Source organism: Heteronotia binoei, chromosome 9 (assembly GCF_032191835.1).
Source record: "Heteronotia binoei isolate CCM8104 ecotype False Entrance Well chromosome 9, APGP_CSIRO_Hbin_v1, whole genome shotgun sequence".
NCBI classification, from domain to species: domain Eukaryota; kingdom Metazoa; phylum Chordata; class Lepidosauria; order Squamata; family Gekkonidae; genus Heteronotia; species Heteronotia binoei.
This window is the reverse complement of record NC_083231.1, coordinates 122,081,382-122,108,405: the sequence shown is the minus strand read 5'-3', so window position 1 is coordinate 122,108,405 and position 27,024 is coordinate 122,081,382. Positions and strand designations below refer to the sequence as shown.

Genomic DNA, 27,024 nt, shown 5'->3' with positions numbered 1-27,024 from the left:
CCTTCCTTCCTTCCTCCCTCCCTCCCTCCCTCCTTTCCTTCCTTCCTTCCTTCCTCCCTTCCCTTCCCTTCCCTTCCCTCCCTCCCTCCTCACTCCCTCACTTCGTCTCTCCCTCCCTCCCTTCCTTCCTTCCTTGCTTCCTCCCTCCCTCCCTCCTTTCCTTCCTTCCTTCCTCATTCCTTCCTTCCTTCCTTCCTCCCTCCCTTCCTTTCTTCCTTCCTTCCTCCTCTCTCCCTTCCTCCCTCCCTCCTTTCCTTCCTTCCTCACTCCCCTTCCTTTCTCCTTCCTTCCTCCCTCTCTCCCTTCCTCCCTTCTTTCCTCCCTCCCCTCCTCCCTCCCTCCCTCCCTTCGTCTCTCCCTCCCTTTCTCCCTTCATCCCTCCCTCCCTCCCTCCCTCCCTTCCTTCCTTCCTTCCTTCCTTCCTTCCTTCCTTCCTTCCTTCCTTCCTTCCTTCCCTTCCCTTCCCTTCCCTTCCCTTCCCTTCCCTTCCCTTCCTTCCCTCCCTCCTCCCTCCCTCCCTCACTTCATCTCTCCTCCCTCCCTCCCTTCCTTCCTTCCTTGCTTCCTCCCTCCCTTCCTTCCTTCCTCCTCTGTCCCTTCCTCCCTTCTTTCCTCCCTCCTTCCTTCCTTCCTTCCTCCCTCCCTCCCCTCCTCCCTCCCGTCCTTCCTTCCTTCCTTCCCTCCCTCCTCTTTTCCCTCCCTCCCTTCCTCCTCCCTCCCTCCCTTCTTTCCTTCCTTCCTTCCTTCCTTCCTCCCTCCCTCCCTCCCTCTCTCTTCCTACCTACTTACCTACCTACCTCCCCTCCTACCTCCGTCCCTCCTCCCTCCCTTCTGTCTTGATTTCTCTCAAACATCTGATGTTCATGTCTTGTGGCTCTCAAACTTCTGGTGTTTATTCTGTGTGGCTCTTAAGCAAGATTGGCCACTCCTGTTCTAAAACCATCTTGACTCCAGCTGGGAAGAAAAGCCAGATGTAAATACATAAATGCACCTAAATGCAAATGGATATGCCAAGAACTGCGCTGAAAGGTGGGGGAGAGGGCTGATTAAAAGGATGCCGCGGGAGGGAGGCCGCCATTCCTCAAATTCCAAAGAAATGCAGGATTCAGCGTCTTGCCTGTCTCTTTTCACCTGCAGAAGTGCTCCTCAAGAGAGCGGCCGACCTGGTGGAGGCGTTGTATGAATGCCGCACAATAACCAGGTAGGAAACGCAGCCCTTTGCACCGGGAGGCCGCTCAGAGGTTCCTGGGGAGATCCAGTCTGCTGGACTTGAAAGACTTTGGCAGCCAAAGTCTGTGCAGGAGACAACATCAAGCCTTGCCCTTCCCCCTCCCCCCCGCCCCCATCGCCCCCTGCAAGTCCTTCCAATTGAAATGGGAGGAATCCTGGGACGAAGCAGGGGGGTTCCGGTATGTTTTGGGCTGTATCAGCAGAAGTCGAGTGTCCAGATCGCGTGATGTGACGGTATCGCTTTACTCTGCTCTGTTGAGACCTCACCTGGAGTCTTGTGTTCAGTTTGGGCTCCACATTTTAAGAAGGATATAGACAAGCTGGAAAGGGGTCTGGAGACCAAGTCCTATGAGGAAAGTTGAAGGAGCTGGGCATGTTTAGCCTGGAGAGGAGGCGGCTGAGAGGTGATAGGATCCCCATCTTCAAGTCCTTGAAGGACTGTCATCTAGAGGATGGTGGAATTGTTTTCTGTGTCCCCAGAAGGTAGGACCAGAACCAACAGGTTGAAATTAAATCAGAAGAGTTTCTGGCTCAACAATAGGAAGAACTTCCTGACATTTGAGCGGTTCCTCAGTGGGACAGCTTCCTCCTTGGGAGGTGGTGGGCTCTCCTTCCTTGAAGGTTTGAAACAGAGGCTAGATGCCCACTGACAAGCAATGAAGATCCTGTGAATTTAGGGGGAGGTGTTTGTGAGTTTCCTGCCTTGTGCAGGGGGTTAGACTAGATGACCCTGGAGGTCTCTTCCAACTCTATGATTCTATGTTTCTTAGCGTTGTTGACGCAACAAGGGTGTCTGTCTGAGACCACTGTCCCTGGTTGCTGACCTAGCAGTGTGTTTTTGTAACAGGAACTCCTTTGCCTATGAGGCTACACACCCCTGATGTAGCCAATCCTCCAGAAGTTCACAGAGCTCTTCTTACAGGGCCTACTGTAGAGAGCCAGGGCCTTCTGGAGAGCCGGTTTGGTGTAGTGGTTAAGCGTGCGGACTCTTATCTGGGAGAACCGGGTTTGATTCCCCTCTCCTCCACTTGCACCTGCTAGCATGGCCTTGGGTCAGCCATAGCTCTGGCAGAGGTGGTCCTTGAAAGGGCAGCTGCTGTGAGAGCCCTCTCCAGCCCCACCCACCTCACAGAATGTCTGTTGTGGGGGAGGAAGGTAAAGGAGATTGTGAGCCGCTCTGAGACTCTTCGGAGTGGAGGACGGGATATAAATCCAATCTCTTCTTCTTCTTCTTCTTCTACTGTAAGCTCTTGGAGGACTGGCTACCACAGGAGTGTGTGGATTAATATGTAAAGGAGTTCCTGCTACAAAAAAAAAAGCCCTGGGATTCACCATTTGTCACAGTCCTAGGTCACACTTAGGGGAAGGTTTAGAGCTCTGCTCTGCACACAGAAGGTCCCAGGTTCAATCCCCGGCATCTCCAGATGAAAGGACCAGGTAACAGGTGATGTGAAAGACCTCAGCCCGAGACCCTGGAGAGCCCCTGCCAGTCTGAGGAGATCATCCCAACCTTAATGGACCAAGGCTCTGAGGCAGCTTCAAGGGTTCAGGAACCAGGGTTGCCAATCCCCAGGTGGGGGCAGGAGATCCCCCGATTTGGAAGCCCTCCCCCTGCTTCAGGATCATCAGAAAGCGGGAGGGGGGGATGGAAATGTCTGCTGGGCACTCCGTTATTCCCTATGGAGACCGATTTCCATAGGGTATAACGGAGAATTGACTTGTGGATATCTGGGGGGGGGGGCTGTTTTCTGTAGAGGCGCCAAATCTGCAGAATAGCATCCAGTGCTTCTCCTCAAAACATCCTCCAAGTTTCAAAAGAATTGGACCAGGAGGTCCAGTCCCATGAGCCCCCAACGAAGGTGCTCACAGATCCTTCATGATCTCCAATGGAGGGAAGGCATTTCAAAGGTGTGCGGTCCCTTTCGATGGGATGGCCAGAACTCCCTTTGGAGTTCAATTGTGCTCATCACACCCTTGCTCCTGGCTCCACCCCCAAAGTCTCCTGGCGCCAGCCCCGAAGTCCTCAGATATTTCTCGAATCAGAACTGGCAACCCTATCACGAACTCATCCACCAATGAAGTCTGGGCCTGAAGTCTTCTAATTTGCACCGATCTCCAGTGCGGGGATATTTCCCAGTGCCTGAGTCCCCAGTCGTCCTGAGCATTTTACGGCCTTCGAAATCCTATTGCTTTGTCGGTAATTATTTCCACATTTTGGATTTTGTTGGCTCCCTCCCGCCCCTTCTCCTCTCCACTCCCCCAATCTTGCAGGGAACTGGCTGGGCTTGTAGTGGGCCCGGGCTCCTCGGCATACATCTGTTTGTCATTAGGAATTCCAGGGCTGTGAAGTCAGGGCCTTCCAGCGGCCCCATCCGCCCAGCACCCCCATCCCTGGGCCCAGCCGGTGTTTTCACGGCTCAGTAGCGGTTAGCTCCACCTGGACGGATATTGCTGCGGTCTCGTGGAGGCGTGGGGTCAGGGCACTGCATAGGAGGCGTTTGGCTGCGCTTGCACATTTCCTTTTTGTTGTTTTGCTCACCAAACCCCTTTCGTTTTGCCCCTCTTTCCCACCCCCCCTTCCCAGCATGGAAAACTTCCCCTCTGTGCAAGACCAGTGGGGGTGCCAGCCTCCAGGGGGGACCTGGGGATCCCCTAGAATTACCCCTAATCTCCAGACTACAGAGATCAGTTCCCATGGAGGAAATGGATGCTCTAGAAGGTGGACTGTGTGGATTTGTGCCCCACCAAGAACATAAGAACATAAGATAAGCCCACCAGTCCAACACTGGCCAATATATGTGTGTGTGTGTGTATGTATGTATATATATATATATATATATATATATATATATATATACACACACACACACACACACACACACATATATATATATACATACATACATACATACATACATACTGTGGCTAATAGCCACTGATGGACTTCTGCTCCATATTTTTATCCAATCCCCTCTTAAAGCTGGCTATGCTTGTAGCCGCCACCACCTCCTGTGGCAGTGAATTCCACATGTTAATCACCCTTTGGGTGAAGAAGGACTTCCTTTTATCCATTTTAACCTGACTGCTCAGCAATTTCATTGAATGCCCACGAGTTCTTGTATTGTGAGAAAGGGAGAAAAGGACTTCTTTCTCTACTTTCTCCATCCCATGCATCATCTTGTAAACCTCTATCCTGTCACCCCACAGTTGACGTTTCTCCAAGCTAAAGAGCCCCAAGCGTTTTAACCTTTAGGGTTTGTAGGATCTTTCGGGCTCAAGTGCCGTGTTCTACTAGAGAAAATTTTCCTTCCAGACGTTTCGTTCTCAGCTGCGGAGAACATCCTCAGTGGCGTTGCTGCCGGAGCAGGCGCTCTGACCTTCTTGGCTGCTGTGCATTGAGTGGGGCCAGAGCTGCTGGAGAGCTGCTATTTATAGGCTGGAGGGGGTGTGATGAAAGGGCAATTGGTTTGTGGATGTGCCCATTGTTCAGTGGGGCTTCCTGCAAGGGTAGTGATAACCTTTCTTCATAGGGAAAGTGTTCCAACCCTTTAATCATTCTAGTTGCCCTTTTCTACACTTTTTCGGATGCTATAATATCTTTTTTGAGGTGCAGTGACCAGAATTTTCTACGGAGGATTATCTGGAGATCAATTTTAATAGCAGGAAATCTCCAGTTGCCACCAGGAGGTTGGCAACCGAAAGGCTATTGAGCCAGAAAGGGCAAGGGGAGGGCGGAATAGGGGGCAACTCCCTCCCTTTCTGGTTATGCACAGAGCCGGAGCGGGCTGTGTTCAGGTTGCCAACTCCAGGTACAGAAATACCTGGAGATTGGAGGGTGAGGCTTCAGTGAGTGGTACAATTGCCAGATCTGGGTGGGGCGATTCCTGGAAGGCAGGGTTTGGGGAGAGGAGGAACCTCAGCAAGGTACCAGTGCCATAGAAGCCTTCTTTTCAAAGCAGTCGTTTTTCCCCAGGGGACCTGTTCTCTGTCGTCTGGATATAAACTGGAATAGCAGGAGACCTCCAGGCCCCACCTGGAGGTTGGTAAGCCTGGGGGTATAAAGAGGGGAGAGACCTCAGTAAAGTACAGTGCCATGCAGCCCACCTTCCAAGGCAGCCGATTTCTCATGGAGAAGTGGAATAAATGTTTAAAATATGTAAATAAGAAGATGAAGATGAGAAGAAGATATTGGATTTATATCCCGCCCTCCACTCCGAAGAGTCTCAGAGCGGCTCACAATCTCCTTTCCCTTCCTCCCCCACAACAGACACCCTGTGAGGTAGATGAAGATATTGGATTTATATCCCGCCCTCCACTCCGAAGAGTCTCAGAGTGGCTCACAATCTCCTTTATCTTCCTCACCCACAACAGACACCCTGTGAGGTAGATGAAGATAATGGATTTATATCCCACCCTCCACTCCGAAGAGTCTCAGAACAGCTCACCATCTCCTTTCCCTTTCTGCCCCACAACAGACACCCTGTGAGGTGGGTGGGGCTGGAGAGGGCTCTCACAGCAGCTGCCCTTTCAAGGACAACTCCTGCCAGAGCTCTGGCTGACCCAAGGCCATTCCAGCAGGTGCAAGTGGAGTAGTGAGGAATCAAACCCAGTTCTCCCTGATAAGAAGATATTGGATTTATACTCCACCCTCCACTCTGAATCTCAGAATCTCAGAGCAGCTTACAATCTCTTTTATCTCCCTCCCCCACAACTAACACCCTGTGAGATGGGTGGGGCTGAGAGGACTCCCACAGCAGCTGCCCTTTCAAGGACAACCTCTTCCAGAGCTATGGCTGACCCAAGGCCATTCCAGCAGGTACAAGTGGAGGAGTGGGGAATCAAACCCGGTTCTCGCAGATAAGAGTCCGCACACTTAACCCCTACACCAAACTGCCTCCATAATAATAAGCAATCTATGTAGTCTGGAGATAGGTGTAATCAGGGGTCATTTTGTAGAAAAACAGGTGGTGGAGCTCATCCAGGGCTTGTTATGCAGCTGCACCTCCTATTCAATGGACAAGGTAGGTGGGGAGGAGGAGGGGGAACCCTCAGAAAGGTTCAGGAGCTGCGCTCCTATGAGCTCCTGCTGAATTCAAGCCCTGGGTGTAATTCTAAGAGCTCTCCAGCCCCCACCTGGAAGCTGGCAACCCTAGGCTCTGGACAGAAATTGCTTCTAGCCCTCATTGTCCACCAAGGAGAGGTTTTTAAACAGAGGCTCGATGGCCATCTGACAGCAATGCAGATCCGGTGAATTTAGGGGGAGGGATTTGTGAATTTCCTGCATTGTGCAAGGAGTTGGACTAGATGACCCTGGGGGGTCCCTTCCAACTCTGTATTCTAGAGCCGCAACAACTCTCAGCTTCGAACCCCAAGCAGAGGGCAGGATACAGATGTTTTAATAAATACGCTGAAGCGAGCTGCATTCAGGGCCAAGAAAAAGCTGGGCGCTGCTATAAAGCCTGGTATAAATTAAGGGAAATTAATTTTATTTTTGATGGGTTTCACAACACCACTCGGGCTGGCCAAGGCAGGGGAGGAGGAGGGTGGTGAAGAGGCCCTACCCCAGGGTTTTAGGAAGCCTTGCTCAGCGTTGTCTCCGGCCTGTGAAGGTTTCGCAGGCGTGGCTCACAACTTTATAGCCATAAAAAGGAGCCAGATTCCAGCAGCACCTGAAAGACTAACAAAATCTGGGGCAGGGTAGTAGCTTTCCTGAGTCACTGCTCACTTCTTTAGAGAGCCGGTTTGGTGTAGTGGTTGTGCGCGGACTCTTATCTGGGAGAACCGGGTTTGATTCCCCTCTCCTCCACTTGCAGCTGCTGGAATGGCCTTGGGTCAGCTATAGCTCTCGCAGAGCTGTCCTTGAAAGGGCAGCTTCTGCCAGAGCTCTCTCAGCCCCTCCCACTTCACAGGGTGTCTGTTGTGGGGGAGGAAGGTAAAGGAGATTGTGAGCCACTCTGAGTCTCTGACTGAGAGAAGGGCAGGGTATAAATCTGCAGTGTTCGTCATCGTCTTCTTCTTCTAGATACGTTATTCCTTTCAAAATCCATAGGGGCGCCAGGGGCTGCGTTAGAAAATACCTGGAGATGTTGGGGGTGGATCCGGGAGAAGGCGGGGTTTGGGGAGGGGAGGGGCCTGATGACAGTACAAGGCCATAGAGCAAGGGTGGCCAAACTTTCTTAATGTAAGAGCCACGTAGAATAAATGTCAGATATTTGAGAGCCGCAAGACGTGAACATCAGATGTTTGAGTGTTGCAAGACGAAGGGAGGAAGGAAGGGAAAGCAAACAGATGGAGGAGAGAGAGGTGGAAAGAAAGCAACTCTCTATGCATTCTCCAAGCCTCTGGCTGGCGTGGCTTGGCAAAGTGATTTAGAGACAAATGCCTTCTTCCAAGCTAGTGGATGGGGCAGTGGGAACTTTGAGGGCCACACAGTATGCATAAAAGAGCCACAGTTTGGCCACTACTGCCGTAGAGTCAGCTATAGCTCTCGCAGAGCTGTCCTTGAAAGGGCAGCTTCTGTCAGAGCTCTCTCAGCCCCTCCCACTTCACAGGGTGTCTGTTGTGGGGGAGGAAGGTAAAGGAGATTGTGAGCCACTCAGTCTCTGATTGAGAGAGGGGCGGGGTATAAATCTTCAAAGCAGCTATTTTCTCCAGGGGAGCTAATTTCCACCAGTTGGAGATTAGCTGTAAAAACGGGAGATCTCCAGGCCCCACCTGGAGGCTGGCAACCCTCACTGCACACCTCAAGCATTGGCAGCTGCAGGCCTGGATGTGGAGGGAATGAGACAAAGATCATGTGGTTTTTCCACAAAAGCGCCTACTTGGCACAGCCTAACACCGAAGCAGAAGATTCCAGCCTAAGGTTGCCAGCCTCCAGGTGGGAGCTGGAGATCTCCTGCTTTTACATCTGATCTCCAGCTGGCGGAGATCAGCTGCCCTGGAGGAAGTGGCTGCTTGGAAGGGTGGACTCTATGGCATTGGACCACGCTTCGACCCTTCCCCTCCTCAAACCCCGCCTTCTCCTGGCTCCACCCCCAAAGTGTCCAGATATTTTCCAACACAGACCTGGTGAACTGGCAGAGACTGACCAAGAGAGAGATCTTGGGGTCGTTGTAGAGAACTCACTGAAAATGTTGAGACAGTGTGCGACTGCAATAAAAAAGGCCAACGCCATGCTGGGAATGATTAGGAAGGGAATTGAAAACAAATCAGCCAATATCATAATGTCCCTGTATAAATCGATGGTGCGGTCTCATTTGGAGTACTGTGTGCAGTTCTGGTCGCCGCACCTCAAAAAGGATATTATAGCATTGGGGAAAGTGCAGAAAAGGGCAACTAGAATGATTCAGGGTTGGAACACTTTCCCTATAAAGAAAGGTTAAAATGCTTGGGGCTCTTTAGCTTGGCGAAATGTCGACTGAGGGGTGACATGATAGAGGTTTACAAGATTATGCATGGGATAGAGAAGGTAGAGAAAGAAGTCCTTTTCTCCCTTTCTCACAATACGAGAACTTGTGGGCACTCCATGAAATTGCTGAGCAGTCGAGTTAGGATTGATAAAAGAAAGTCCTTCTTCACCCAAAGGGTGTTTAACATGTTGAATTAACTGCCAGAGGAGGCTGTGGCAGCTGCAAGCATAGACAGCTTCAAGAGAGGATTGGAGAAAAATCTGGAGCAGAAGTCCATCAGTGGCTATTAGCCACAGAGTACTGATGGAACTCTGTCTGGGACAGTGATGCTCTGTATTCTCAGTGCTTGGGAAGGGCAACAGTGTGAGGATTTCTAGTGTCCTGGTCCCACTAATGGACCTCCTGACGGCACCTATATTTTGGCCACTGTGTGACACAGAGTTTTGGGACTGGATGGGCCATTGGCCTGATCCAACAGGGCTTCTCTTATGTTCTTCTGTGACACAGAGTGTTGGACTGGATGGGCCATTGACCTGATCCAACAGGGCTTCTCTTATGTTCTTATGTGACACAGAGTGTTCATCTGGATGGGTCACTGGCCTGATCCAACAGGGCTTCTCTTACGTTCTTATGTGACACAGAGTGTTGGACTGGAGGGGCCACTGGCCTGATCCAACAGGGCTTCTCTTATGTTCTTATGTGACACAGAGTGTTGGACTGGAGGGGCCATTGACCTGATCCAACAGGGCTTCTCTTATGTTCTTATGTGACACAGAGTGTTGGACTGGAGGGGCCACTGGCCTGATCCAACAGGGCTTCTCTTATGTGCTTATGTGACACAGAGTGTTGGACTGGATAAGACATTGGCCTGATCCAACATGGCTTCTCTGATGTTCTTATGTGACACAGAGTGTTGGACTGGAGGGGCCACTGGCCTGATCCAACAGGGCTTCTCTTATGTGCTTATGTGACAGAGAGTGTTGGACTGGATGAGTCATTGGCCTGATCCAACAGGGCTTCTCTTATGTGCTTATGTGACACAGAGTGTTGGACTGGATGAGACATTGGCCTGATCCAACATGGCTTCTCTTATGTTCTTATGTGACACAGAGTGTTGGACTGGAGGGGCCATTGGCCTGATCCAACATGGCTTCTCTTATGTTCTTATGTGACACAGAGTGTTGGACTGGAAGGGCCACTGGCCTGATCCAACAGGGCTTCTCTTATGTTCTTCTGTGACACAGAGTGTTGGACTGGATGGGCCATTGGCCTGATCCAACATGGCTTCTCTTATGTTCTTATGTGACACAGAGTGTTGGACTGGAAGGGCCACTGGCCTGATCCAACAGGGCTTCTCTTATGTTCTTCTGTGACACAGAGTGTTGGACTGGATGGGCCATTGACCTGATCCAACAGGGCTTCTCTTATGTTCTTATGTGACACAGAGTGTTCATCTGGATGGGTCACTGGCCTGATCCAACAGGGCTTCTCTTACGTTCTTATGTGACACAGAGTGTTGGACTGGAGGGGCCACTGGCCTGATCCAACAGGGCTTCTCTTATGTTCTTATGTGACACAGAGTGTTGGACTGGAGGGGCCATTGACCTGATCCAACAGGGCTTCTCTTATGTTCTTATGTGACACAGAGTGTTGGACTGGAGGGGCCACTGGCCTGATCCAACAGGGCTTCTCTTATGTGCTTATGTGACACAGAGTGTTGGACTGGATAAGACATTGGCCTGATCCAACATGGCTTCTCTGATGTTCTTATGTGACACAGAGTGTTGGACTGGAGGGGCCACTGGCCTGATCCAACAGGGCTTCTCTTATGTGCTTATGTGACAGAGAGTGTTGGAATGGATGAGTCATTGGCCTGATCCAACAGGGCTTCTCTTATGTGCTTATGTGACACAGAGTGTTGGACTGGATGAGACATTGGCCTGATCCAACATGGCTTCTCTTATGTTCTTATGTGACACAGAGTGTTGGACTGGAGGGGCCACTGGCCTGATCCAACAGGGTTTCTCTTATGTGCTTATGTGACACAGAGTGTTGGACTGGATGAGTCATTGGCCTGATCCAACAGGGCTTCTCTTATGTGCTTATGTGACACAGAGTGTTGGACTGGATGGGCCATTGGCCTGATCTAGCAGGGCTTCTCTTATGTGACACAGAGTGTTGGACTGGAAGGGCCATTGGCCTGACCCAACATGGCTTCTCTTATGTTCTTATGTTCTTAACCCTGTGGACCCGGCCAGCCCTTCCTGAACTGAAGCCCAGCCAAATGTCCGGGGAATGCCAACGTGACCGTCCTTCTCTCCCTTCACAGGATATCATCCTGAAGCGGGCAGCCGACATCGCTGAGGCCCTGTACAGCGTCCCGCGCAACCCCAACCAGCTGACCTCCCTGGCCGGGAACCACGCCCACTCGGGCATGATGGGCGTCAACTCCTTCGGGAGCCAGCTGGCCGTCAACATCAGCGACTCACAGAGCTCTGAGCAAGGTGGGCGTCGTCAGGTTGCCCTTTCTGGGTCGGGGAAGCCCTAAAGTCGGTGGGGGGAGCCTGGGAAGGGCGGAGATTGGGGGAGGGGCCTCGGCAGGGTAGAAGGCCAGAGAGTCCAACCTTTGACATGGCCATTTTCTCCAGGGGAACCCATCTCTGTAGTCTAGAGACGTGTTGTAATTCCAGAAAATTACAAGGCCGCACCTAGAAAGGGCTCTTCTCCCATCATCTGGCTGGGCTGAAGTAACTCCCCCCACTTCTGTCTCATCCTGGGCCCCACAATTCCTTCCTTCCCATATCTTTGATGTGATAACAGGGAGTACATTGGTGCCCTCACGGACTAAGCCATGTTTCATGCCAGCTTTTTCCAAATAAAATATTAGCAGGGATCATTTTGTAGAAGAATAGGTGGTGGAGCTCGTTAGCATGTGCCCCCCAACCAAAAACAACTCGATGCAAGAAGGAGAGCCCCAGGTGAGCGAGGCCTGCTTGGGCTGGCTAGATATCCAGCCAGCCCAAGCAGGCCTCACTCGTCTGGGGCTCTCCAGGGCTGCCCCTCCAGTCAAAAGGCCAGCAAGCCACCCACCACCCAAAATCCAGAGATTGTTATGCAGCTGCACCTACTATTCAGTGGACAAGGTAGGTAGGTGGCGGGGAGGAGGGGGGCATCAGAAAGGTTCAGGAGCTGTACTCCTGTGAGCTCCTGCTGAATTCAAGGTCTGATTTGATTCAAGGGAGAGTTTCATTCAGGGAAGGAGCCATGCCTCTTTGGCAGAGCTCCTGCCTTGCGTGAGGAAGGTCCCAGGTTCAATCCCCGACATCTCCCGGTAAAAGGGCTTCAGCCTGAGACCCTGGAGAGCCGCTACCAGTCTGAGTGGATGATACCCCGATGGACCCAGGAACAAGGCAGCTTCCTGGGTGCCTCTGAAGGGGCTTGTAGTTGGCAGGTGGTTCCCCCCCCCCTTTCAAACTGGCAGGTGGTTCCCCTGCTGGAGGAATGAGTAAGCTGTGAGCAGGGATCATTTTGTAGAAAAAGAGGTGCCAGAGCTCATAGGCACAACTCATTTGCATATGCCACGCACCCCTGCCATCACCAGAAGGTGTAGTAAACTGTATCAGCTCAGTAAAATGCATCTTGAATTATAATTGTCCTAATAAAACCTGACTCCCATCATACCTTTTTAAATTACTTTCTCCTATGTGGCCATAGAAGCACGGTGAAGATATCCGTCTGTCGACTTTATCTGTTTTGGTTATTTCCCTGTTTTTTTGCAGGGGGGAAAAATATGAGAAAGTTTGTCCGATCTTTGAGTTCAGCAAAATTCTCACAGGGGGTTTGAACCACGGAGCCCAGAATGGGGAGGGGGGTGTTTAGAAAGAAAGAGCACAATAAAATTTAGGGGTTCCAGAGCTCTGCTCTTGTGAGCTCCTGCCCAAAATTCGACCTGGCTGTGAGCATCTCTGCCAGAGACGGAAGTCAATGTGGGCCTTTATAGTTGCTGACAAACGCAAATGCGGCTCCCCATGAGCCCCAGACAAAATGTGTTTGCAGCGTGGCCTTCTGTGAAGACGCGCGGATGTGGTGCTGGTAGGTCGAGCAAAAGGGGCAATGCTCTTTTCACACAGTTGGACCCTCTCCCCCTCCACTTGCAGGTTACTCCCGCAACACGAGCAGCGTCTCGCCCCGGGGTTACGTGCCCAGCTCCACCCCGCAGCAGAGCGGCTACAACACCATCACGTCCAGCATGAACGGCTACGCGGGGGCCGCCATGACCAGCCTCGGGGTGCCCGGCTCGCCCAGCTTCCTCAACGGCTCCACTGCCAACTCCCCCTATGCCAGTGAGTTTCTGCCGCCTGTCGCTTCCCTGCTCATGTCCAATCCCTTGTTCTAAAAAAAAAAATGCAAGTTTCTAGACCTGCTGTGTTGTGTCTGGCGTTTGTCCCGGGAAGTACAGCACAGCGTACCTGGGGGCGGTGCCTGGAAGGGACAAACGCAGCCCGCCTTTGACGATCAGTGGCGGGAAGTTTAACTGGTCAGCATTGGACCTGACCGGGAAGAAGGTTGTTCCGGGAAATGTATATAACAGGGGACCCGGCCCCGCAATGTTCTCTTTGTGATGTACTCGCTAATAAAGCCTGTTGCCATCTGAACGTCTCCGATATCAGTACATTATACTGGCAATGAGGATGGGATACCGGTGAGCAGAGAGCATCCTCCAGCCTCCCACAAGCCCTGCAATCTGAGCTCTAGTGCTCCCGCGGCCGAGGTCATGGCTACTGCTCCCGGGCAAACCTTACCGGCATTCGACGTCACCCGGCCCGACTTACGGGAATCATGGGTGGACCAGATCAACTACTATATAGAGCTGCACAAAATGGAGGAAGCGGCAGAGAAGAAGGCGCTTCTCCTGAGTTCTTGTGGGGTGGAGACCATCCAGCTGATGAAGCGACTCATCGCGCCGACCACCCTCGCAAGGGCAACCTACGACCAGCTAGTCCACATGGCGACACAGCCGTCCCGTCTCACACACAGGCACACGTTCTACATGAGACAGCAGAGATAAGCTGAGTCCGCTGCCAAGTATCTTGCAGAGCTCTGTGGATTAGCCCCGAGATGCGATTTCACGGGGGACCTGGAAGAGATCCTCCTGGACCATTTCACGGTTGGTGTCCAGGAGGAGAAAATGCTCCGAAAGTGCTAGCATGAGAGGACAAAGGCATCGACCTCACGAAAATGCTCCAACAGGCACCCCCCTTTGAACAGACACACACCATCCCTTCCGCGAACCAGGGCGCCGCTGCCTCGATCTCGGATGGCTCCAATGAGGAAGGTGCACATCAGCTTCACCACCAGCCACGCAGTGGGCTGAAAACACCAAACCTACCACGGGCAGTGGAGAAGCCGAGCACCAAGTGCGCCAGCTGTGGGGACCCACACGAGCGCCGAGACTGCCCCTACCATAACGCGGACTGCAGAAGCTGCGGAAAAGTGGGCCACATCGCCCGAACTTGCAGGGCCAGACCCAACAGGAGGCCCCAGTCCTCACACCATGACTCAACAGACGCACACATGACGGCCGCAAACATCATCCAGGTAATGAACTTGCCCCAGGACACCCCCGACAAGGTCAAAGTGCAGGTCTTGATCAAGGGGGGTCCCTGCCTGATGGAATTGGACACGGGATCCTCCCTCTCCATTATTTCGAAAGAGACCCTCAGAAAACTCTGCCCCCACAACCGGCCAGCGCTGCGGCCTGCGGAGTTCATATTGCGGGACTTTCAAAAGAATCTGGTGCAGATCATGGGGTGGGCCAGAGTTAGAGTACAGTTCAAAAATTTTAAAGGGGCCCTGGATGTTCTTGTGGTGAAGCGCCGGCTCACCACCCCATTGGGATTGGCTTGGTTTAAGCCCCTGGACATCAAAATTGTAGGGGCGGACCACATACAGGCCCACAATTTCGACATAGTGTGCCGGGAGTTCCTGGAAGTATTCGATGGGGCTCTGGGAACGTGCAAAGAGCCACCTATCGCATTGCAGCTGGACCCCACGGTTAGGCCCTTAAGGCTGAAGGTTCTGCGGGTTCCGTTTGCACTTAAGCCAAAAAATGAAGCCGAACTGGACCACCTCGTGACCCACGGGGTGCTAGAGCCCATCTCCCACGCCACTTGGAAAACCCCCATAGTCACCCCAGTCAAGCCGAACAGGGACGTGTGCATCTGTGCAGACTAAAATGCACAATTAATAAAGCACTACAGGACCACCCATACCCCATCCCGGTGGTCAGCCATGTCCTCACCTCCCTGGCCGGTTCCAAGATTTTCGGGAAGTTGGATTTGGCCCAACCATACCAACAACAAGGTGCGGAGGCTACAATTTGGCGTCAGCGTGGCTCTGGGAATTTTCCAAAGCTTAATGGACTCTCTCCTTAAAGGGATTCCCAGAGTACAACCCTTTTTTCATGACGTTTTGATAGCGGCACCCGACACTGACAAGTTCTGCTGCCGCCTTTGAGAAGTGCTCCGCCGTTTCCAGAATGCGGGTCTCAAGGTGAAGTGGGAGAAGTGCTCGCTTGGGGTGCCAAGGGCGGAGTTCCTGGGGTTTGCGGTGGACGCTGCGAGAATTCACCCAATGGCTGACAAGACCAGGGCGATAGTACAGGCCCCAGCCCCCACTTGCAGGGCGGAGCTACAGAGTATTTTGGGGCTTCTGAACTTTTACCACTCATTCTTGCCTCACAAAGCAGCCCTGACCGAACCCCTACACAGACTCCTAAATAAGGGCGCCCCATGGATCTGGGGGGGAAAGCAGGTCGCGGCCTTCCAGGCTGTCAACAACGATTTCAAATGAGGTACTCCACCATTTTGACAAGTCCCTCCCCATGATTTTAGCATGCGATGCTTCCCCTTACGGAGTGGGTGCCGTCCTGGGCCATCAACTCCGCAGATCCTGTCACAGCGGGTTCTGCGGTGGAACGAGTTCCTCAACTCATACACCTACAAGCTCGTCTACCGCCCCGGCAAGGCAATGGGCCACGCAGACGCCCTCAGCTGCCTTCCGCTGCCACAGATGGACCCAGATCCAGCCCAAGCCCACCACGTGATGCTCCTGGAGTCTCTGCTGGAGCGGCCCCTCCATTCAGCGGAGGTAGGGAGGTCCACGGGCTGAGACTGCATCCTTGCATGCATTTCAGACTGGGTGGGGAGGGGTTGGCCCACAGGCAAATTGGACGCTGCATTCAGACCGTTTGCTTCCCGCCAAGAAGAACTCTCCTTACACAAAGGGTGTATTCTTTGGGGCAGCAGAGTGGTGGTCCCTCCCCCACTCCGGAAGCAAGTGCTCGAAGCCTTGCACCAGACACACCCGGGGATAGTGCGTAAGAAAGCTCTGGCGTGGAGCTATGTATGGTGACCGGGAATGGATGAAGAGATAGAGGGGTGGGTTAGGAGGTGCCCGCCCTGCCAAGAGTCCTGGGCAAATCCACCTGACGCCCCGTTCACCACTGGGAATCCAATTGGGGGCCGTGGTCCCGGCTACATTTACGCTTTGCGGGGCCATACCAGGGGCAAATATTCTTTATCTTGGTGGATGCTTACATGAAGTGGCTGGAGGCCATCCCAGTTGCTTCCACCTCCACCGCGACCACAGTCAGAGTCTTACAGAGGGTTTTTTGCACCCACGGAATCCCTGACAACATAGTGATGGACAACGTCACCACATTTATTTCCTGGGAGTTCCGGGAATTCCAGAATAGGTACCTCATCCTCCACATAAGGTCCACTCCCTTTCACCCGACCACTAATGGCCAAGCGGAGCTCATGGTTCGCACAGTCCAAGGGGTTTGGGACCACCGACTCTCCTGTTTGGGAACAGGATCAACCCCAACTTGGCTAGGAGCATAAGCCCTGCTGAGTTACTCATGGGCAGGAGGTTAACCACCCGGCTAGATAGGTTAACCACCCAGCTAGATAGAGAGCCAGTTGATGTAGTGGTTAACCTCCTACACCAGTGGTGTAGTGTAGTGGTGCATGGACTCTTATCTGGGAGAACCAGGTTTGATTCCCCACTCCTCCACTTGCACCTGCTGGAATGGCCTTGGGTCAGCCATAGCTCTGGCAGAGGTTGTCCTTGAAAGGGCAGCTGCTGTGAGAGCCCTCTCCAGCCCCACCCACCTCACAGGGTGTCTGTTGTGGGGAGAGAAGATATAGGAGATTGTAAGCCACTCTGAGTCTCTGATTCAGGGAGAAGGGCGGGATATAAAACTGCAATTCTTCTTCTTCTTCTTCTTCTTCTTCTTCTTCTACCCTGACCGGGCCCCGAGACCAGGGAGGCCACTAGGGGGTTCTTTCTGGGGGATCCAGTCTATGCCAAGAACTTTGCGAGCAGGCCGAAGTGGATACCAGCTTGGGTGCTGCGGCTCATCGGGTCCCGCTGTTACGAGGTCTCATCGGAAGGGGGACCGCTCCTCCGCAGACACTTAGACCAACTCCACCACCGCACCCTGCTGGAGGATCTGGCAGGGCCAGGGGGAGTGGGGAACGGGGAGAGCACGGGGCCGCCACAAGAAACAACGTTGCCAAGCTCGCCGGGGTCACTGGCGGAGGAGCTGTACAGAGCAGGGGAGTTACCTCCGCAGGATCAAGACAACGCTCTGCCGACCGCAGCCCAAAGCGAGAAACCAGCGGTTACAGAACCTCAGGCAGCAGCCACAGCTCCCCAGATCGAACCTCGGCAGTCGCTCAGAGAGCAACGGCCGCCCGCTCATTTGAAAGACTTATGTATCTTGAACTAGGGGGGGGAGGAGTGTTGTGTCTGGCGTTTGTCCCAGGACGTACAGCACAGCTCACCTGTGGGCGGTGCCCGGAAGGGACGAACGCAGCCCGCCTATGACGATCAGTGGCAGGAAGTTTAACTGGCCAGGATTGGACCTAACCAGGAAGAAGGTTGTTCTGGGAGATGTATATAACAGGGGACCCGGCCTCGCCATGTTGTCTTTGTGATGCACTCACTAATAAAGCATGTTGCCATCCGAACGACTCCGATATCAGTACATTACAGGCTGATTGGGAAGATGAGCCGGGACACGTGTGGGTTGGGCGCAGGGCCTGCCCTGCCACTAGGCAAACTAGGCCTTCTGGGGGCACCGAAACGGGCGCCCCCCCCAAGTGACTCAGTGATATTATCAGTGTAAGGGGGGGGCAGAAGTTAGCCTTGCCTAGGGTGCCAGATAGTCAAGGGCCGACCCCGGTTGGGGAAGATCTTAGCAGCAGCTATCGGGTGGGGGCGTCGTGGTGGTGGAACGGTTGGGTTTTGGGTCTTGGAGGAGATTCCATCCCTACCTTTCCCGATGCCCAGGAGACACAGAGAAGACCAATTCGACTGTGTAGCTGCGTTGGTCCGAAGCCACAGAACAAAGTTTGAGTCCAGGGAGTCATCTTTAAGACCAACGGAGCGTCATTCTTTCCGGGTATAATAATTATAACTGAATCAAGAACATCAGAGTAATCATCTCGGTTTTAATGACTGTAAACTGTATTGCTGATTTTGTTTCGTAATTTGTTTTTAATGTTTTATGCGGTTTAATTTGCTGTTGTTAGCCGCCCGGAGCCCGTCAGGCGAGGGCGGGATATAAACCTGATAAAATAAATAAATAAGCACTCACACTTCTTCAGATACGTTATAAGAAGTGTGCATGCGCACAGGTACTTATACCCAGAATTAAATTTCGTAGGTCGTTTCTTTTTGTCTACTAAATTCTCATTGTAGATTTTCAATAGGGGAACAGAAGGGGGGGGAAGGGGAGTGGAGAAAAGTGGGGTGTGGGGGGGGACATATATTAAATAAGCTTTGTTGTAATTACCCAAATACGCAATATCTGGGCAGTTTTAGCAATATGAATAGTGAAGATATTTGATATTCAATTTACAAATATGCAAGAACAGTTTAGCGAATACATGATGTGACATGATATATTAGCGTAATAATGCTCTCATATTATTATGCGTATATATAGGATTGGTACATCGGGGGGGAGGGCATAGCCTAATATGAAGAGGAGCTCCTGCTAGATCTAGCAGGAGCTCCTTTGCATATTAGGCCACACACCCCAGATGTAGCCAATCCTCCAGGCTCTTTTTTGTAAGCTCTTGGAGGATTGGCTACATCAGAGGGGTGTGGCCTAATATGCAAAGGAGATCCTGCTAGAATTCCACCCCTGCGAGTTGCGTGAGAGGCTTGGATGGGAAGACGACGCTTCCCTTTTCCTGGGATGAATGCCCCTGTTCCCCACCACATCCCATTCCTCCCTCTCGGCTTTTTTTTTTGTTTGTACCAGGAACTCCTTTGCATATTAGACCGCACCCCCTGATGTAGCCGATCCTCCAAGAGCTTACAGTGGGCCCTGTGCAAAGAGCCCTATAAGCTCTTGGAAGATTGGCCACATCAGGGGGTGTGGCCTAATATGCAAAGGAGTTCCTGCTACAAAAAAAAGCCCTTCTCCCCCTGACCGATCTCTGCCCTTCTCTCCCGGCAGTCATGCCCTCCAGCCCGCCCCTGGGTGCCTCCTCCATCGCCAGCTCCTCCACGCCGGCAGGCGTCTTCTCCTTCTCCCCAGTCAACATGATCTCCGCCGTCAAGCAGAAAAGCGCCTTCGCTCCCGTGGTCCGGCCACAAGCCTCCCCTCCCCCGACCTGCACCAGCGCCAACGGAAACAGCCTCCAAGGTGAGTGGGTCTCTCTCCCCTTCCCCGACCATCAGCCAGAAGCCAGCTCAGTGGTCCCAGGGCAAAAGGCGGCTGGAGAAAAGCAGCATCCTAGCCCTGCAGGAGAGCCACAGTTTTGTAGTTAGGAGTGCGGACTCTGATCTGGGAGAACCGGGTTTGATTCCCCTCTCCTCTGCATGCAGCTGCTGGGTGGTCGTGGGTCAGTCATGGTTCTTGACGGAGCTGCTCTCTCAAGAGCAGTTCTCAGAGAGCTCTCTCAGCTCCACCTACCTCACAGGGTGTCTGTTGTGGGGAGAGAGAAGGGAAGAAGATTGTAAATCACTCTGAGACTCCAAGTGAAGGGTGGTTGTAAATCCAATCTCTTCCTCTTCTGCCAATCCTCCTCCTCCTCCTCCTCCTCTTCTTCTTCTTCTTCTTCTTCTTCTTCTTCTTCTTCTTCTTCTTCTTCTTCTTCTCCTCCTCCTCCTCCTCCTCCTCCCTCACTTCCTCTGCCAGACACTTCCTTGTAAATCCAATCTTTTCCTCTTCTGCCAATCCTCCTCCTCCTCCTCTTCTTCTTCTCCTCCTCCTCCTCCCTCCCTTCCTCTGCCTGGGGGCACCGCTCAGGCGTCATATACCTGAGCAAGAGATATGTTCTTTATCTGCACTGCTTGCTTGCCGCTCTCAAGAAGGATCTTCGAGGAAGCTGCCAGTGGGACTAAAATACAGGGAACCGAAAGAAAGCAAAAGAACAAAGTTCGAATCCAGCGGCGCCTTTAAAACCGACAAAGTTTAATTCAGGTATAAACTTTTGTGTGCCTGCATGTGAAAGTTTATACGCAGAATAAAACTTCCTTGGTCTTAAAGGTGCCACTGCAAAGTGCAAAGTATTTTATTGTTGAAGCCATAGGCCATAATCACCCAGCAAACCCCCTGAAAGTATACAGTTTACTTCTAGCCATAAAATCTAAAACATTTTTTTAAAAACGTAGTAAAATACAGAACTATGAACAAGATTTAAAACATAAATAATAAAACAACGTGACAGAATGAGATTATAACCTGGCCAAAATTCTTGTGTGCGTGGCTGTACAAGAATTTTGGCCACTGGATTCAAACTTTGTTCTGTTGCTTCAGACCAGAGGTGGCCAAACTGTGACTTGGGAGACACATGTAGCTCTCAAAGCCCCCACCACCCCCTCAGCCGGCTTGGAGAAGGAATTTGTCCCTTTAAATCACTTCTCCAAGTTAAACTAGCCAGTGGATAATGCATTTAAAGTTGTTTTCTTTCCACCTCTCCCTCTATTTTCCTCCCTCCCTCCCTCTATTTTCCTTCCTTCCTTCCTCCCTCGCTCCCTCGGTTTTCCTTCTTTCCTCCCTCCCTCCATTTTCCTCCCTCCCTCCCTCCCTCCCTCCATTTTCCTTCCTCCCTCCCTTCCTCTATTTTCCTTCCTCCCTCCCTCCCTCCCTCTATTTTCCTTCCTTCATCCCTTCCTCTATTCTCCTTCCTCCCTCCCTCCCTCCCTCCCTCTATATTCCTTCCTCCCTCCCTCTATTTTCCTTCCTTCCTCCCTCCCTCTATTTTCCTTCCTCCCCCCTCTATTTTCCTCCCTCCTCCCTCCCTCCCTCCCTCTTTCTATTTTCCTCCCACCATCCATCTCTTTTCCTTCCTCCCTCCCTCTCTCTATTTTCCTCCCTCCCTCCCTCTATTTTCCTTCCTCCCCCCTCTATTTTCCTCCCTCCTCCCTCCCTCTTTCTATTTTCCTCCCTCCATCCATCTCTTTTCCTCCCTCCCTCCCTCTCTCTATTTTCCTTCCTTCCTCCCTCCCTCCTCCCTCTATTCTCCTCCCTCCCTCCCTCTATTTTCCTTCCTCTCTCCCTCTATTTTCCTTCCTTCCTCCCTCCCTCTATTTTCCTCCCTCCCTTCGTTTTCCTTCCTCCCTCCCTCCCTCCCTCTATTTTCCCTCCCTCTATTTTCCTCCCTCCCTCCCTCTATTTTCCTTCCTTCCTCCCTGCCTCTATTTTTCTTCCTTCCTCCCTCCCTCTCTTTTCCTTCCGTCCTTCCCCCTCTATTTTCTTTCTTCCTTCCTCCCTCTCTCCCTCTATTTTCCTCCCTCTCTCCCTCTGTTTTCCTCCCTCTCTCCCTCTGTTTTCCTTCCTTCCTTCCTTCCTTCCTTCCTTCCTTCCTTCCTTCCTTCCTTCCTTCCTTCCTTCCTTCCTTCCTTCCTTCCTTCCTTCCTTCCTTCCTTCCTTCCTTCCTTCCTTCCCATACCTTTGCGGCATCTGAGCAACTTGTCATATTGAGCAGAATTGGGTCTAGAAACCTCTCTCCCCAGAAGGATCCAAAGTGGCTTACATCATCTTCTCTCCTCCACGTCAACCTCGCGACAATCCTCAGCTAGGCAGAAAGGATGTAACTGGCCCAAGGTCACCCAGCAAGTCACCTGGTATTTGGCAGCCCGAACACTGCAAGTTATCCTTGTAAAAGAAGGGGGTGGGGAGGGCTTTTATTGTAGCAGGAACTCCTTTGCTTATTAAGCCATACCCCTCTGATGCAACCAATCCTCCTGGGGCTTACAGGGCTCTTAGTACATGGCCTCCTGTAAGCTCTTGGAGGGTTGGCTACATCAGGGGTGTGTGGCCCTAGGGGTGGAATTCTAGCAGGAGCTCCTTTGCATATTTGGCCACACCCCCTGACGTAGCCAATCCTCCAAGAGCTCACAGGGTTCTTTTTTGTAAGCTCTTGGAGGATTGGCTACATCAGGAGTGTGTGGCCTAATATGCAAAGGAGTTCCTGCTACAAAGAAAGCCCTGGGGGAGGGGGTAGACGAAGATATTAAGAGGGGAGGGGGGAAGCCTTTGTGATCCCAACACAGAGGCATCCACATTTGCAGTGACAAAATAACCTGATCCTCCCCAGAGCAGGTGTCCTTTTCCTCCATAAAGGACCGGCCCGTGTTTCGCCTGAGGTGGGCCCTGGTGTAAAACTTTTCTCTTTCTGGACAGCTTTTTGCCCTCACTTCCCCCCACCCTGACCTCACTTGCTCTCGCTTTCCCTCCTGTTCACCTGTGTTTGCTTTCTTTCCTTCCCTCGCCCTGGGCTGCCGGTTGCTTGGTCCTGCCGACCAGACCAAACCTTTGAGGACTCAGACAAGTTTCACACACCGTCTCGGTCGCTCCAGGGACTGGCATATTCCTAACCACAGTATGTTTCCTCTCTCGTTTCCGCTCCAGCCTTGCTCTGTCGCCTTTCCCTTTTTTCCTCCTCCTTTCGCCACCATAAGTGGTCGTGGCCTTCCGCCAAAGTCTTTGCTTAAGTTCCGGTTAGGCTTAGGGACATTTGGGATACGACAGTCACCAGACTGGAGACTAGCAGGGGCCGAGTTCAGATCCAAAAAGGCTGCAGGGGGTAGTTAATGATTCAGAGGTTGGAACACTTGCCCTGTGGAGAAAGGTTAAAACGCTTGGGGCTCTTCAGCTTGGAGAAACGTCGATTGAGGGGTGACAGGATAGAGGTTTACAAGATTCTGCATGGGATAGAGAAGGTAGAGAAAGGAGTCCTTTTCTCCCTTTCTCACAATACGAGAACTTGTGGGCAGAAATTGCTGAGCAGTCGGGTTAGAAGGGATACGAGAAATTGCTGAGCAGTCGGGTTAGAAGGGATAAAAGGATGTACTTCACCCAAAGAGTGACTAGCACGTGGAATTCACTGCCATAGGACGTAGTGGCGGTTGCAAGCATAGCTAGCTTCAAGAGGGGATTGGATAAACATAGAGAGCCAGTTTGGTATAGTAGTTAAGCGCGTGGACTCTTATCTGGGAGAACCTGGTTTGATTCTCCACTCCTCCACTTGCAGCTACTGGAATGGCCTCGGGTCAGCCAGAGCTCTCTTATCTGGGAGAACCTGGTTTGATTCCCCACTCCTCCACTTGCAGCTACTGGAATGGCTTTGGGTCAGCCAGAGCTCTGGCAGAGGTTGTCCTTGAAAGGGCAGCTTCTGGGAGAGGTCTCTCAGCCCCACCTACCTCACAGGGTGTCTGTTGTGGAGGGGAGAAGGTAAAGGAGATGGTGACCACTCTGAGATTCAGAGTATAGGGTGAGATATAAATCCAATATCATCATCATATGGAGCAGAGGTCCATCAATGGCTCTTAGCCACAGGGTATTGATGGAACTCTGTCTGGGGCAGGGACGCTCTGTATTCTTGGTGCTTGGGGGGGCCCAGTGGAACGACTTCTAGTAGTCCTGGTCCCACTGATGGAGCTCCTGATGGCGTCTGGGGGTTTTGCGCCACTGTGTGACACAGAGTATTAGACTGGATGGGCTATTGGCCTAATCCAGCAGGGCTTCTCTTATGTTCTTCTTTCTGGGGCAGTGATGCTCTGTATTCTGGGTGCTTGGGGGGGGCACAATGGGAGGACTTCTAGTAGTTCTGGTCCCACTGATGGACCTTCTGATGGCACCTGGATTTTTTGGCTACTGTGTGACACAGAGTGTTGGACTGGATGGACCATTGATCTGATCCAGCATGGCTTCTCTTATGTTCTTGTATCTAGGGCAGTGATGCTCTGTATTCTGGGTGCTTGGGGGGGGCACAATGGGAGGACTTCTAGTAGTCCTGGTCCCATTGATGGACCTTCTGATGGCACCTGGATTTTTTGGCTACTGTGTGACACAGAGTGTTGGACTGGATGGACCATTGATCTGATCCAGCATGGCTTCTCTTACGTTCTTATATCTAGGGCAGTGATGCTCTGTATTCTGGGTGCCCCCCCAAGCAGAAGAATACAAAGCATCGCTGCCCCAGACAGAGAGGCCCAACAATAAGCTGTGGGCTAATAGCCACTGATGGACCTCTGCTCCATATTCTTATCCAATCCCCTCTTGAAGCTGGCTACGCTTGTAGCCGCCGCCACCTCCTGTGCAGTTGGGCGTAGAGGGTCAGCACTGTTCCTGTGAGGGTTGCCAACCCCGGCTTGGGAAATTCCTGGAGATTTGGTGGTGGAGCTTGGGGAGGGGACCCAGCAGGGTTACGATGCTATAGAGTCCAGCCTCCAGAGTCCATTTCCTCCGGGAGAATTGACTCCGGCAGTCTGGAGATCAGTTGTCATTCCGGGAGATCTCCAGGCCCCACCCGGAGGTTGGCGGCCCTCCTTCCTGCTCCTGCCAGAAACGATGAAACGCTTGTTCTTCTCTTCGCAGCCTTGACGGGTCTCATCGTGCCGCCCATGTGAACAGGGAACACCTACTGAACCTTCAGGAAGAACAAACCAACGGACTGGCCTTTCCCCCTGGCCCTTGGACTGGAAGCGCGTGGGCATTGCTTATGAGATTCAGGATCCTTTCCCAGCTCTTTCCCGCTTGGCTGCATTACTGACGAGAGGCTCCCCCTTCTGGTGGGAGGTTGAAATGCAGCAGGACATGATCCTCAGCCACAACTTGGAGGTTCCTAGCCTATGAATTTGGAAGTGGGGGGGGGGGGGGGAATTTATCCTCATGGAGGATAACGATGTTGCGGCTGGATGGGGGTGTTTGGGGGTGGGGGTGGGGGATTTGGCGCTGCCGTCTTTCCCTCTGGGGATTTCTTTTGCATCCTTCGCCACCATTTCTCGCCGCTTTGAATGCAAGCAAAAAAGATTCCATCTTCCCAGCTGGGTTTCCGCTCAGGTAGATCTGCTTCCCTGCCAAGAGAATGGAACATTCCTTTTGAAAAAGTCTGTAGCTCCTCACTCCGGGTTCCCCTATCCTACCGGAGAGATTTCTCTTTGGAAGTCGACCCCGTGAGTCAGGGTTCCTGGGGGTCTCTGTTCCTGGGGCATCCCAGGAAATGAGACGGTAAGCAGGTGGATGTGTAGGCGTCTTCCCCCCCTTTCTTCCTAAAAAGGCCTTCCCCATCCAAGATGGCTTCCACTGAGGTCAACCTCCACTTGTCCCCTCTTGGCTTTTGAGCAAGGAAGAAGGCTTTAAGGAAAACAGAACCATCATTCCAAAAAGGACCCTTTCTTTTACATCCCGACTCTGCCTTCTAACCTCATACAGGTAAACATGAACAAAACTTCAGCACAATCGTGTTTCGCCCGGAGCGTGCCTGGGAACGATGAACACGGCAAGGAAATCCGGTTGCCGGTGCCGTTGCAAACTCCTCCTCCATAGGCAGTGGAGGCGCACGGTCAGAAACCATGCATTCCACCCGTGTCTCTATGTCCCAGGGTAATCTGCCGGCCTCTAGAAAACTGCTAGCTCCAATTTGACCAAGGCATGTGTGAAACCCTCTTCAGTCTCTGGGTTAACGGTCGCACCCATCGGACCCAACCTTGCCCCGCGTGCTCTTCCCAGATGTTCCAGATGTTGCCGTGCCCACCCACAAACCCCAGGAGGGCTCTTCTCCCGCCCTCTTCCACCTCGCCCCTTTGGCAGCCGCGCCGCCATTGTCTCCGGTTCCCGGGAACGGAAAAGGGATGAATCAGCACCGTCTTTGCACGTTCAGTGATCTGCAGCTGCGTTCCCGCCGACAGCTGACTGCTGTTGGACAGACCCTTGCTGGAGCTTCTGCCCTGGGTTGTTCTCACAGATGCTGGTCTTGTGAGCATTGTGAGATGGAAGGTCCGTCTTGCAGCAACAAGTGCAGTCAGCAGCAACACAGATCATGTCCGGTCCCTGCTCCGGGTGTGCCTCCCGTAGTACGGCCACCCTGGGCTTAACAGACAATCCATCGAATCCTCAGCCTTGCCACTTAGAGCCAGTTTGAGTAGTGGTTAAGTGTGTCGACTCTTATCTGGGAGAACCGGGTTTGATTCCCCACTCCTCCACTTGCACCTGCTGGAATGGCCTTGGGTCAGCCATAGCTCTCGCAGGAGTTGTCCTTGAAAGAGCAGCTGCTGTGAGAGCCCTCTCCAGCCTCACCCACCTCACAGGGTGTCTGTTGTGGGGGAGGAAGGTAAAGGAGATTTTGAGCCGCTCTGAGACTCTTCGGAGTGGAGGGCGGGATATAAATCCAATATCTTCTTCTTCTTCTTACCTTTGTTCAATCCATTGGAGAAAGTCTTCCTTAGCACATGGAAGTAACCCTCCCCCCCCCCACCCCCGCATCACCCAGGATTGCTTGAAGCCCACCTGAATAAAAGAGAGGGCAGGAGGAACCGGACTTTGTGCCCATTGGTTCACAGGAATGTTAGCAATAGAAGGCTTTCCAGTGCGGATTAAACCCTGCGGAGGCCCCCGAGCAGACAAAATCTTGGGGGGGGGCTTACAAATTATCTCCGAGTCTGAGCACCCACCCCGCCGCCCACGCCACCCCGCTGCAGCTTGTAGGCACCTTCTTTAAAGCCTCTTTTACTAGGCTGCAGGGGAGAGGCAGAGAGAGGCAAACTTGGCGACAATGCAGGCAGCAGCCACAGCAGGCAAGCTGGGCAAACAGCAGCTCAGTTGCTGGCTGCATATTCAGGCTGGAAGGCTGCAAGCAGGGGGGAAACCAGGGACGGGAAGCCGGCCCAGGACCCTAAAGGTGTGGGGGCCCATAGGCCAGTGTCTACTTTGCCTAATTGTTAACTCCAGCTCTGAGGCTTTCCTGGAATCCCTCTCTCTCCCCCAGAGTAGAGCAGAAACTAAAGTAGAAGAAATCGGCAAGAGAACCAGATGCCGTTTCCTGCAAGTTTATTATCCCTAGAGATGCTTCACTGACCA

General features: G+C 52.4%; 1 protein-coding gene across 2 annotated transcripts; it reads left to right on the top strand.

Annotated features, from left to right (window-relative positions):
• Positions 1–1,129: 1,129 nt before the first annotated feature.
• On the top strand, positions 1,130–24,757 carry LOC132577429 (transcription factor COE3-like). Of its 2 annotated transcripts, XM_060247209.1 has the most exons (6): positions 1,130–1,201; positions 10,969–11,143; positions 12,797–12,982; positions 19,174–19,362; positions 22,471–22,546; positions 24,544–24,757. In XM_060247209.1, the coding sequence occupies exons 1-5, from the start codon at positions 1,184–1,186 to the stop codon at positions 22,539–22,541; spliced, it is 639 nt and encodes a 212-aa protein (XP_060103192.1). In that variant the 5' UTR covers positions 1,130–1,183; the 3' UTR covers positions 22,542–22,546; positions 24,544–24,757. The 2 variants fall into 2 exon arrangements, with proteins under 2 accessions (XP_060103192.1, XP_060103193.1); XM_060247210.1 differs by lacking the exon at positions 22,471–22,546.
• Positions 24,758–27,024: the final 2,267 nt, after the last annotated feature.

What these genes read in the sequence shown, in the direction of transcription:
- LOC132577429 (XM_060247209.1), top strand. An exon ending in TGCCAACTCCCCCTATGCCA is followed by an intron (nt 12,983 to 19,173) that starts GTGAGTTTCTGC and finishes CTCTCCCGGCAG; the next exon opens with TCATGCCCTCCAGCCCGCCC. An exon ending in CAACGGAAACAGCCTCCAAG is followed by an intron (nt 19,363 to 22,470) that starts GTGAGTGGGTCT and finishes CCTGCCGACCAG; the next exon opens with ACCAAACCTTTGAGGACTCA.